This window comes from Sorex fumeus, unplaced genomic scaffold, assembly GCF_029834395.1.
Source record: "Sorex fumeus unplaced genomic scaffold, SorFum_2.1 ptg000025l, whole genome shotgun sequence".
NCBI lineage: Eukaryota > Metazoa > Chordata > Mammalia > Eulipotyphla > Soricidae > Sorex > Sorex fumeus.
The window spans coordinates 1,931,656-1,944,836 of NW_026606082.1; the positions used below are offsets into that span (position 1 = coordinate 1,931,656).

Genomic DNA, 13,181 nt, shown 5'->3' on the forward strand with positions numbered 1-13,181 from the left:
ACACACACGTACTCTCTTACTCTCTCTTTCTCTCTCTCTCTCTCTCTCTCTCACACACACACACACACACACACACACACACACACACACACTCTCTGTCTCAAAAACTCTATTATATTATATGCTCTATTACTGATTGTCTCTAACATTTTTAATGGGATACATAATAAAATGTAAGTCTCCTTATTTCTCAACACAATGGAACCATCAAATCCAAGTACATACACTCTGAGACTTCACATTTATGAAAGGGCCCTTTCTCGCTGTACTTTTCAACACGATTTAATCAACTTTCACAGAGCTTCCTCATTTCTGGGTGAAGCAATAAACTCAAGACCAAAGTGATGTCCGTGGTATCTGTCTGGGAAATACAAGGCTGCCTGAAAACTTAATCTTGATGGTGTACATTTCTTCTGTTTAAATGTTCTACGATAAAAATGTATTATCTCTCTAATCAGGAGTAAGGAAAATGTACAGCCTCAGGGCTGGGGTGGCCGGCATTCCTCGCAGGGTGACCTAGGGTGACCTTGAGCTCCGGAGTCAGCCTCTGGGGCCCTGCACAACGGGAGCTCCATGCTTGCATCACAATCACAAATGACAACTGTGACAATGATTTTTCACTGCAGAGACATAAGCTTAAAGTAACCCAACAACAGCAGGTGAACTGTGAATTTTTCTTTTTTTGGGTCACATCCAGTGATACTCAGGAGTTACTCCTCCTGGCTGTACACTCAGGAATCACTCCCGGCGGTGCTCGGGGGATGCTGGGAATCGAATCCCGGTTGGCCGCGTGCAAGGCCAACACCCTCCCCGCTGTGCTTCTCCTCCAGCCCTGATTTTTAACTTTAGATTCGGCACTTAGGTCCTAATTGGAAGGTCGGGGGGCAAACACTGAGAGGTTCGAAACAGTTACCTTTTGAACTAGAGAGAGGACCGCCTTGCTGTCTCCGCTTGGCATCGCTGAGTATGTCGATAACCAGCGTGGCAAACTCATGCGCATTAAACCGGGCTAATTTCTGTCTGCCCTGGAGGGGTAGAAAATAATCGGAGATATTCCCAAATGAAAGAGCGTAAAAATATTCACAGCAACCTGGCCAGGTTACTGCCACACTTAGGCAAAGGTCCTCCAGCAGGATCAGAATATCAGATGGTAATAATTAAATATTAACATTTCCCTCGAAGCTTAAAGCCATACGGAGACTTCAGACCACGTAAGTTCCCACAGCACACGTTTGTTTTTTGTGAACAAAGCCAAAATGGTTCTACTCAATGCTGTTCTCCTTCCTACCAGTTCAGTTTGGAAGTGGACCTAGTAAGAACAAAAAATTAACTTTGCAGAAAGACTTTCCAATTTCAAGAAGATGAAGTTTTAGTCCAGATACCAGAAATCCATCCTGAAAGCGATTAACCAAAAATATATCAGAAGCTTTTTCTCAATTCCCTTCTCTTGGTGAGTGCGGAGGCTCACGAGAGGTCCCAGCATTAAATACAGTTCCTCGGTAAAAATAACTGCACAGACCTTTTGTGTTCTTATTAGAACACAGTTCCAAACAAAGAGATCCCATTGCAAGGATCTACTTCATTTCAAGACTTCTGAAGCTGAAGCCTGCACCAGTATAAACGATGTCTGCAGTACGAGAAGGCGCATTTTCCCAGATGCTTGTGAGCACGGAGGGGGCCCCTTATTCCCTAACTCAGCGGATTGACAAAACTTTCAGTAGTGCCTTTACACTGCTTTAAAAAAAGAAATCATTACTAGCAGGGGTATTTATAAGTTGTATATTCTTTCCCATTTATTTCTATGGATTCCCTGCCAATTTTAGAACTCTGTGTGTGTGTGTGTGTGTGTGTGTGTGTGTGTGTGTGTGTGTGTAAAGTCAATCAAAATATTTCAAAATGATAGCCTGGAAAAATAAAATACCGCTCTTCCTGAGTGAACGAGAGGACGTTCCAGACTTGACACTTGCCTGGTTCCGTGTGGATGAGTACTCGGGGTTGACCGGAAGGAAGGGGACGACGGTTGTCTCGGTGACCAGGGTGCTGTGGTTTTGCGTGGCCAGCCAGACTGTGTGGGGGGAGGGGGATGGGGAGAGCCAGAGAGAGGGTCACATCAGCAGGGGGGTGTCGCGGGCCGGGGGAAGAGCAGGGTGGGAGCTGCCCCCACCCAGGGCCAACAGGCCGAGCCGAGAAGGCCGCGTGCCGAGTCACCTGCGTCCGTCTCTCGCCGGTCAACCTCGTCGTAGACGTCCATGGCGAGCTCTTCGAACAAATGATTGCTCAGCTGAAAGGAGAAGGGAGCAGGGACATCAGGGACCAACATGCGAGCCAGAGAATGAGTGGAGACAAGCTGATTCCGCCCTCTTGGCTCCAGTTTCACCCCAAACCAGAACTCGGCAGATGAAGTCCCCACCGTCACACAGACGGACCGAAGCGTTTTTCCCAAACCGGACACGATCCTCCGGGAACGTGAGCCTGGACCGGAGCCTCACCCACTGAGCACTGCACTCTCGAGGTGGGCAGAAGCGTCTAAAGGGCAGGATGTCAGAACCGAGATCTCTCTCATCTTCGGCTCTCAGGGCCTCTGTCAGTTCTCTCGGCCTGTGCCAGGACAACCTCCCGCCTGCCACCCTGGCCTGTCAAGTCTCAGCCGTGCAAGTCCCACAAAAACGCCCTCCCCTCCCCGCTCCCCCGAAAGGATATTCTGAATGCAGCCCATGAAGCTGTTTCTGCAGCTGGGCTGCCCACCGGGTGGGTCAGCCCGGGTCCTCCTCGGCCCGGCCAAGGGAATTCTGGCTCTCGCTGCACATTCTGCCTCATACCACACACACCCCGGTGCTCTGATGCTCTTCGGGCCAATTACCTTTGTATTGTTTTGTTTTGGGACCACACTCAGCCATGCTCGACGATTACTCCTGGCTCTGCGCACAGGGCAGGGATCACCCCTGGCGGGGCTCCGGGGACCATAAGGGGTTCCAGAAACCAAAACCCGGGCCAGCACATGCGAGGCAAGCGCCATACTCACGGTGCCAGCTACCTGGCACAAGTGGCTGTCATTATCTAGGTATCTGCTTTCTCATTCTGAGACGACAGGGGGTTGGTTCTATCCCCTCTGACTTCCTTCCATCTACACCTAGAACCTGACCCCGGGAGCTGTGCCTCGAACATGAACTAGATGACACTGTACTACGCAGCAATGAAAAATGCTGGCCACACTGACTGCATGGGAACATGTGAAAAAGCTGGGCAAAGAAAAAAAGGAAAAAAAAATCTGGCATTATTACTGGGGTTTAGTTAGAAAAAATATATATATATTATACACACATAGGAAATAAAAATTACATCAAAGTATGAATCCATGGATAATACGGTAATTGTGGATGGGTCCTCTAGTCTTTGCTGATTTGCAGAAGTTCTGTGATGCTGCGCTCGCGTCATAAATCTGCCGTCTCGCTTTAGACCCTACTCCATGAGCCTTTTCATGTCAAAAGGTCCCCAGGCTCCACCAGGAGCGATTTCTGAGCTCAAAGCCAGAGGTAAGCCCTGAGCATCTCTGAGTGTGGATCAACTTCCCCCTCCCCCCCTCAAATAAACAAGTAACCGAAGAGGTATCAGGGGCCAGAGCCGTGGACAGGCCGGCTAGTAGGGCTTTTGTCTTGCGCCCAGCTGATTCTGGTTTGATCCCTGGCACTAAACATAGTCCCCAGAACCCAGTCAGGAGCGATCCCTGAGCTCAGAGCCAGGAGTAAGCCCTGAGCGCCACCGGGTATGGCCCTGAACAAAACAAAAAGGTAGCAGAACACGCAGACACACAAAACCACAGACACAGAACACAGAAGCCAAACAAACGGCATCAAGGACATTTATTTCACCACACAATGAAATGCGAGGAAGGAGGAAGAGTCACTGAACCCTCATGTGAGGTTTGAGGAGAGGGTCTCAATGGAAAGGGGAACGAGACAAAGTTCTAAGTCATCTCAGGAGCTGCAAGACCAGAGTTAGGTCTGGGGAAACGCCCCCCTACACACAGAGGCAGCCTGAGGCGAAGTCCTGATGCGATGAAGGGATGAAAGCCCTGAGCAAAAACAAACAGAAAGAGGGGACTCCTGTGTCACACGTGAGCTCCTGACCTCAGAGTGCCAATCCAGGGAGGAGTATTTCTCACACACACACACACACACACACACACACACACACACACACACACACACACAGAATGGTGAGCAAGAGGACAAGAACCGCAAGGTGAGAGTTCGCTGGTGCCCTCAAGGTGAAGAGAGCAGCTACGACTCCCAGTTTTGATCCCGAGTGCAAAGAACTACATCAAATGGCCGGGGGAGCACCCTGTTAAATCTTTCTGTGTGGGGTTTAAATCTAAAAAAAACTCTTCCAGAGGAGGTACTCTGGGACCTGACCGCGAGGGAGACAGGCAGGGCAGAAAGAGACACGCACGGAGATTCAAGACGGGTGTGACTGGAAACTGAGCAAACCGCGCACAGGCAACGTGTTCCGAGCAGGACCACCAGCTCTGCACGGCCTGGGACAGGCAAGAGCGTCGCGCGGGGGCTGGATCTCGACGGCCGCCCGAGGACCCGCAGTACTCACCATGGCGACACGGGCTTCCATCAGGACCAGGATGTGATGCTACAGGAAGTAATCCCCAGGACGCACACCCCACCTGCCCATCCATGCTCAGAGGAACCTGGGAGCTCTTATGAGAAGAAATGACAGTCCACTGTCAAAAGCCAAGGCGTCATTTTCAAAATGACAGGAAGACTATGATTCGAAGCCGAGCCCATCAGACGTGCTAAACTTCGGTATGTTCAGTCTTAGCTGCAATGTACACAATGGTCCGCTTCTGATTTAACAACTGAGAGCATATATGAGCCAAAGGCATCTCGTGCGATCGTCAGGAGGCTACCCGGACCCCACACCGCAGAATTCGCTAGGAAGGAGGGATACTCACAGACTGAAGTTTCTTCTTGGCAGCTTTGGCCAATTCAGACAAATCCAGGCTGCTAAGAAAATGTACAAAACTAATAAGCAAACAAAACTTTTGGGGGGTGGGGGAGTGGAGGGGGTGGGGAAAGGCCTGGCCATGCTCAAGGCTTACTCTTGGCTCTATGCTCACTCCTGGAGGTACTCAGGGATCACTCCTGGCAGTGCTCAGGGGACCATACAGGGTGCTCAGGTTGGCCGTGTGTAAGGCAAGCACCTTATTTCGTGTGCCATTTCCCCAGCCTCCAGAACTATTTTTTTTTGAGTTCCGTAGAAGATTAATTAGCTACGGTATCAAAATAATTAATTACAGTTCCTGGACACAGTCAGGGTGAAAAATTTTACAGCTCAATAGAGTCAGCACGAAGACACTGCTCTTGGTCAAAGGAACTTCTTCTAGGGCCAGAGAAGCAGTGCGGCGGGGAGGGCGTCTGCCTTGCATGCTGCCAACCTGGGTTCGATCTCTGGCATCACATATGATCCCCTGAGCACTGCCAGGAGAAAGTCCTGAGTGCAGCGCCAGGAGTGAACCCTGAGCATCCCCTGGTCTAACCCCACAAGCCAACAACAACAACAACAAAGAAACCCCTTTAGGGACCAGGGACGAAGCTCAGTGGCAGAAGAGAACACTGGCCTTGCACGCGTGAGACTCTGGGTGTGATCCCGGCACCACAGAAACAAACAGACACTTTCCTTCGAGAAATATCTTAATTATCTAGTATCACACATGATCTGCTACTAAAAAAACAAAAACAAGTTTGCTTTATATATAAAGCACAGGTAAAAAATGAAAAGACCAGAATGTGAAAAACCGTTAGAGCAGGACAACGGGTGAAGAAGTTACTTATTTATTTCATAAACACAGACAGTATCTGTGCCAAGTTAACAGCCTTAAAAAAGAGCTGAAGGTTCCTTCCTGCAGTCAAGAACATATCGGACCTTGTATCATCAGATAACAGCCCACTTTTTGTTCATCCCAAGAGCTAAGAATCATTTTCACTTCTTTCTGGTGTTTTTATTTTTTATTTTTTTTTGGGAGGGGGGAACGTGGAGGGGGCCATACCCAGACTAAACACTCAGGGTTTGCTTCCTAGCTCTGCACTCAGGAATCACTCCTGGCTGAGTCAGGGGATCATAAGGGATGTCAGGGATCGAGCCCAGGTTGGCAGCATGCCAAGACAAGCACCCTACCTGCTCTTCCATCTCCCTGGCCCTGACTTTAATGTTTTAAATGGCTGGGGAGAGATGGGTAGAGAAACCCAGGAGAAATACTTCATAACACGTGAAAACTATGAAATTCAAACATGAGTGTCCAGACCCAGCTGTATCAGCATGTCCACACCCAACTTTTGCCAAGGGCCATCCATGCTGCTTCCACCAACAACGACGGAGCCCAGAAGCGGTGACAGAGGCTCAATGGCCCTCCCAAGCCCCAAATACTTCCTACAGCAATCAAAAGCTGTCTACTTCCTGTGGCAGGAAAAGCACACCCACTCCTGTAGTAGACTCATCCGTGGACACAGTCTACAGATACACCATCACCCCTGGCTAAAACTGTGACATGGCCACTGACTCCAATTTCCTCGTTAGTAGATCTGCTACTTGTGTGCTCTTTCAAACGGAGGTTTATAAGGTGGTCTACTTACAGCCGTCTTATTTCCAAATTGTAAAGCCATAAAAAGAGAAAAATGTTTGGGCTTCGTTAAACAGAAAACGAAACATGAACGCGACACAACCAAGGAAATATCAGTGACATAAAGTGGGTTGGTAATTCAATGGCCTTACCTGTCTGCCATCTGAGGTATTATAAAGTGCTGTCCATTTTTGTGATCTGAAAGAGACAGCAAGTCAAAATTTTATTCATGTACGTGATCTGTAAAGAATACTATTATTTTTCTCAATTTGTATTTTGCAACTTGCGCTTTCCCAGAATTGCGAGTTATGTGGAGAAAGACGGGCTCCGCACTCCCACTTACCCCCTTGGTAGGAGGGACCTGTGAGTTTCCAGCATTCTTAAGCAGAAAGCCTCTGCTCACGCACGCCAACCCATACCCTTTGCTCATGCCCAGCTTAATCAAGGCTCTCCAGTCAGGGAAGGACGAATTCCGGGAGCTGAGTTAGTTCAGAGAGAGATTTCCAGGTGGAACGTGGGAAGCTTTGGCGACCTGGCCTTTGTGGCCTACTTTCAACTGAGTCAACTGGCATAAAATGGCCCCTGGGGGTGCTGGCGGATCCAGGCAGGGGCCCCGTATCCCATAACACTGACTCATACATCATGAGTATGGAGGACACCATGTGTTCGTGCAGAAAGGCACCAGGGTCACTCCTGGGCAGGCCACTGTGGGGGTCTTCGCTTGTCCAGGGCTTCTGGGTAAGAGCGCAGAGTAAGACGCGGCTAGACGTCTTTTGCCAGAGCTGTTCCATCATTTCCCAGGCCAACCAGCCACGCACGAGCAGTGCAGCTGCCCCATTCCAATCGGAATACCGTGGCATCTGACCGTGGCTCTGACGGGCGTCTTCCAGAGTCTCTCCTCATGCTGGATTCCCAGACCTCTTCCGCCAGTCTACGGCTTCACGAATCTCTTGTTACTTTGTGCAGAGGAAAAAGTTTTGAATGTGGACGAAACAGAGCATTTTCCCTTACGGACTGTTAGGACTAAATACTTGATCTAAGGGGTCAAGGAGATGACGGGAAGGGCTGGAGCACACGCTTTGCCTGTGGCGCCCTGAGTTTGATCCCTGGCACGATGTGATCCTGCAGGCATCTCTGGGTGTGGCGTACAAACCAAAATAAAAGTAAAATAAGATAAGTCGGCTTCTAGGTTAACAGACTTCTATTATCTTCCTATTTTTATTTCATTTTCTTCTTCTTTTTGGGTCACACCTGGCAATGCTCAGGGGTTACTCTTGGTTCTGCATTCAGCCGTCAGCAATCCTTCCTTCCTTCCTTCCTTCCTTCCTTCCTTCCTTCCTTCCTTCCTTCCTTCCTTCCTCCCTCCCTCCCTCCCTCCCTCCCTCCTTCGTCATACCCAGTGATGCACAGGGGTTACTCCTGGCTCTGCACTCAGGAATTACTCCTGGCGGTGCTGGGGGACCATATGAGATGCTGGGCATCGAACCCAGGTCAGCCGCGTGCAAAGCAAAAGCCCTACCTGCTGTGCTATTGCTCCAGACCCCAGCAATCACTCCTGACGGTGCTCCAGGAACCATATGGGCTGGCAGGGACAGAACCTGGGTTGGTTCCAAGTAAGAACCTTACCTGCTGTTTTATCTTTCCTGTTGACTTCTGTGCTGTTTGCTCTGGGTTTAGTTTAATCTTCTTCCCCCTGCCCCCCAGTATATGTTTTCGGTGTTACATCTGGCAATGCTTGGGGCTTATTTCTGGCTCAGGGATCAATTCCTGTGGTGCTCAGGGAACTGTATGGGACGTGGGAGATTGAACTTAAACTGACTGCAAGTAACTGCAAGTAAAGCAAGTGCCTTAACCTGGTGTACTATCTGTCCTGCTGCTGTATCCCCCAAATCATGGTATGCTGCAATTTTATTTTTTTTTGTCTTTGTGCCTTGTCTAAAGACCAGGAGGCCTCATCTTTTAAACATGGGTATGCATTAATTTAAATAAACATTCAGTCCTGAAACTCAAGGATATCAAAATAAAACCACCGAAGTTTTCTGTTACTATGATCCATATATTAATTCCTCCATAATAAACTTACCTTTCTAATCGTTCCAGTATAAAACTACCCAGAATACCTTAGAGTGCTTATTTGAAAAGCATCTCACAGGATTTACACATATTACACAGGAGATCCCGGTGTCCACCAGGAAATCTGACAGTCTAGTTTTCCCAAACCTAAAGGGCCCAAGCGTTGAGAAATAAGGTGGTCACTCTCTGAGGCTACTCTGAAAAACATTCAATTTTCAAAACAAAGCTCACTGGGGCTGGAGTGATAGTATAGTGGGGAGGGTGTTTGCCTTGAATGCGGCTGACCCGGGTTGGATTCCCAGCATCCCATATGGTCCCCTGAGCATCACCAGGAGTGCAGAGCCAGGAGTAGCCCCTGCGCATCGCTGGGTGTGACCCAAAAAGACAAACAACAACAACAAAGCTTACAAGCAGCAGCCATTCCAAGGTTAGAGTACATCCGGGTGTTCCTGTACATCGGCAAAGCTCAGGTTTGCCAAAAGGCGCCCAAGCATCCAAAATGCTGCCAGGCAGAACACCCCCTTTGGTGACCGCTTGATCTTTAAATTTGCATCTCCCCAATACAACTCTGGAGACACTTGGGTTCTCTTTAAAATCATTTCAAACGGGTTCACTTGCGCCTTGGCATGCCCTCTGGTGCCCTCCAGGTGGGAAGAGGTGGAGTTCATCTCCTGACACGCTCACAAGCACACACGAAAGATTTCTCATTGGTTTTAGACCCTGGAGAGGGTAAAGAAAAATCTCTTTTGACTTTAGATTTCACCCTACATTTTTTCAAATTATAGCTCTTCATCACGGGTGGAGCGACAGCACAGTGGCAGGGCCTTTGCCTTGCGCGCAGCCAGCCTGGCCAAGCTGGGTTCGATTCCTCCGCCCCTCTCGGAGAGCCCGGCAAGCTACCGAGAGGATCTCGCCCGCACAGCAAAGCCTGGCAACCCGAGTCGTATTCGATATGCCAAACACAGTAACAACAAAGTCTCACAATGAAGACGTTACTGGGCCCGCTCGAGCAAATCGATGAACAACGGGAGGACAGTGCTACCGTGCTACATAGCTGTTCGTTATACCATGTTCATGGTCTGGAATGATCTCCTAACCTTCTGCTCTTTTCTTTGGGAGCTAACTTCCTGCAGAAACCATCCCGTCTGGGTTGAACAAAGCTAAACGTGACAAACCCCGCGAGTGCTCTCACACAGATGGTTTGCTTCTGATCCACCCACATTCTCTGTCAATACAGGCAACGTGCTGCCATCTGCTCGCCCAGTCCTGTTGGGTGGGCTTGCCCTAGAACTACTGGGAGCAGTCATTTCTTCATCGGTGAGGTCAAACCATGACTTGAGCTTCGGGGGGGCTCTCTGGAGAGCTTTTCTGGGCCTACACCTTACTGGAGGCTCCAAGCCGGAGTGTGGCACTCGCTCCATCCGCAGCCACTCCTGGCCGGTAGCACTACGTGCAGGGGTTGCAGACTCTCACCGGGGTGAACTCCACGCGACTCTCTGCTTCTTTGCTCCGAGAATTTCCTTTTCCCGCTCAACTCCTGCAGCTCACCCAGAACTGACTCGGCTCTCTGTAGTTTCACCTTCATCTAGTTCGAAATATTTTTTAATTTCCTTTGAGACTTCCTCTTATATAGAGACTAAATAGAGATTATTTAGAAGTATGTTGTTTTCTTGGGCTGGAGCGATAGCACAGCGGGTAGGGCGTTTGCCTTACATGCGGCTGACCCGGGTTCGAATCCCAGCATCCCATATGGTCCCCTGAGCATCGCCAGGAGTGAACCCTGAGTGCAGAGCCAGGCTAACCCCTGAGCATTGCTGGGTGTGACCCAAAAAGCAAAAAAAAAAAAAAAGAAAATAGAAGTATGTTGTTTTATTCTCAACCCTCTAGGTATCCAATTATATTTCTACTATCATTTATTTCTACTATCGTTCCATTAAGGTCAGAAAAGATACTTAGTGGAATCTGCTATTTGCTCGAGCGGGCCCAGTAACGTCTCCATTGGAGACTTTGTTGTTACTGTGTTTGGCATGTCGAATACTCTCGGTAGCTTGCCGGGCTCTCCGAGAGGGGCGGAGGAATCGAACTCGGGTCGGCCATGTTGGCCGCTTGTAAGGCGAACGCCCTACCTGCTGTGCTATCGCTCCAGCTATTAAGCTCGTTTTTTTTTTAAATTTTTTTAAATTATTATTTTTTTGCTTTTTGGGTCACACCTGCGATGCACAGGGGTTACTCATGGTTCTATACTCAGGAATCACTCCTGGTGGTGCTCAGGGGACCATATGGGATAATGGGAATCGAACCTGGGGTCGGCCACATGCAAGGCAAACGCCCTACCCACTGTGCTATTGTTCCAGCCCCTCTCATCTGTTTTTTAGTTTCAATCATTATATTTTAAGTGCTAACATTTCATTTGGTTCCTTCCTGCACCTTGTTTTTCTCTGCTGAGACTTTCTATTTGTTTAAAAAACACCCGCACTCTGGTCTTACTGGATGCTTCACGTCTCAAAAAATCCAACTCCGGTGTCACTTGGGTGGGTGTTTCTGACTGACTTTTCCCCTCCGAAATTCCTGGGATTTCCTGGTTCATCAAAGGTGAAGGAATCAAGGGTTTCTAGATATTCTAGATATTCTGACTAACAGGCATTGAGACTCTTGAGTCTCAAATCTTCAAATCTCTGGAAAATGGCCACCTCTTCAGTCGAGCAGGCGGCCGGCCAGAGTGAGGTCTGGAGATGAGATTTTGGTTCTGCCTCCCAGGCTACATGGTCAAAGCGAAAGGAAAACAAGCCACCAGGATTCTCCCTGGGTTTTTTGGTCAGAGACTCAAGAGCCGGTGTGGCCACCAGACAGCCACAAGACTACCCGGGGCCAGGGTGAGGAGAAAGGAAGGTGATAAAACCCAGGGGAACCTCCCTGCTCCCTGGTTCCTGCACTCTGAACCAGAAAGAGGTTTCTCTGCATACCTCATGCAGTTCCTCGCTGGAGCCTGCCTGAAAGACAGAAAACAAGCAGGACGCTCTCCATCCTCCTGCCGGGGCCGCAAGGTCCCCCAGCTTGCATTTTCTTCCTCCCAGTTCTCGGGGACCAGCGCACGAGTCTGCCTCTGGGTTTTTAACTATATCCAGCGGGAGGGACGGGGCAGGCCTGCTCGCTCCAGCCCACGGGAGCTGCGGCCCAGTGGCTCTTCAGTCTACGGCCCAGGTGAACATCACCACATCACCCCTGTGTATCTCGGCCGGCAGACTCGTCTGGAAAGCACTAGGTGATCAATGTTTCAGTCTTGGGGGGTAACTATTCCACCAGCCCTTGGCTGCTTTACCAGTGGAATTTATGCCTTATGCCGAGGTAGCAGTCACAGACAGACACATGTAAATAAATGGATGGCGCGGATATCACGTGTTGAACCTTAAACCAACCGGTCCACGTGACACAGGGCCAGAGCACAGGCTCTGCATCTAGGAGGATGGGTACCGGGACTCCATCCCTGGTACCGCAGGTTCCCCTCGTATTGCCAGAAGCACCTACCAAGTGCTGAGCAGGGAACAGCTCCCAGCTTTTCCGGGTGTAGTCCGACCCTTCCCATTCCAAAACGAGGTGAACGCAGTTGGGATGTGGCCACAGACCACGATTGGCTAACCCTAGTTCGGCCCCAGCTGGAGAATGGCAAAATGAGCTTTTCAGACTTTCCTTGTTCTTCAGAGGGCAACCCTTCTTCAGTGGTGGGGAGCACCGTGGCACTGCTCAGGGCAGTAAAGAGATGCTTGGTGGCACCCAGTGGCGTTCAGGGGGCTGCGCGGGACGGGGATCAAGCCCAGGACTCATCTATGCCAGGCTCTACCATGAATCTCATCCCGGACTCGCGGGTAGCCGACTTTGTAAACAACCACACGAGCCACTGTCCTGCTCTTCCGTTCCTAGTTCTGTACCAGGTGCCAGAATTGTGGGCTACCCTCAATGTGCGTTCAATTATGCTCTTTGGAGTCAAAACAGTCGAGACCTAAAACAGACGTTTCAACAAACGGAAATTCAAGATGCGATCAAACTACCTTTGACGTCCGTTATCATTCAAACAGAAATTCTTGTTCGGAGTTTTGCCTAGGGTGGGTTAAAGCGGAGGCCGTCATGATCGTCCTGTGTTTTTTCCCAGAGACCGCGTGGAGGTGGCGAGCGGCCGCAATCCCTTGGCTCACCTGGTTTCCTGCCGCAGAGATAGAAGGCGAGTCTGTCGGTCAGCTCGTACTGGATTTCCACCAGGCGCTCTGCCAGCTCGTGGTGCCCTCCTTGCCTACGCCAAGGGAAAACAAAGTACCATTGACACCGCTCATCAGCCACTGCCTCTGGATCCCGAAAGGACAGAGACAGCTCCTGCGACACCCGACCAGCTGGGAGCACAATCGGCCTTTCTGCGCTCAGGTGAACCGTCTGCTCAGGTGTATTTCGTGACCAACGTCGGGTTTTCGCAATCTGAACCGCGCGCCTC

The 13,181-nt window shown here is 49.8% G+C and overlaps 1 protein-coding gene across 6 annotated transcripts in view; it reads right to left on the reverse strand.

Annotated features, from left to right (window-relative positions):
- GIT2 (GIT ArfGAP 2) overlaps nucleotides 1-13,181 on the reverse strand; it is a 49,031-nt gene that overhangs the window by 22,599 nt on the left and 13,251 nt on the right. For 4 of the 6 annotated variants that reach the window (XM_056114480.1, XM_056114477.1, XM_056114476.1 and 1 more), the window contains exons 7-12: nucleotides 12,892-12,986; nucleotides 6,781-6,826; nucleotides 4,964-5,015; nucleotides 2,209-2,281; nucleotides 1,968-2,065; nucleotides 914-1,025 (exon numbers count right to left, since the gene is read on the reverse strand). In XM_056114480.1, coding sequence (XP_055970455.1) covers nucleotides 914-1,025; nucleotides 1,968-2,065; nucleotides 2,209-2,281; nucleotides 4,964-5,015; nucleotides 6,781-6,826; nucleotides 12,892-12,986 — 476 coding nt within the window. The remainder of the gene's footprint in view (nucleotides 1-913; nucleotides 1,026-1,967; nucleotides 2,066-2,208; nucleotides 2,282-4,963; nucleotides 5,016-6,780; nucleotides 6,827-12,891; nucleotides 12,987-13,181) is intronic. The other 2 variants (XM_056114478.1, XM_056114475.1) reach the window with 1 other exon arrangement.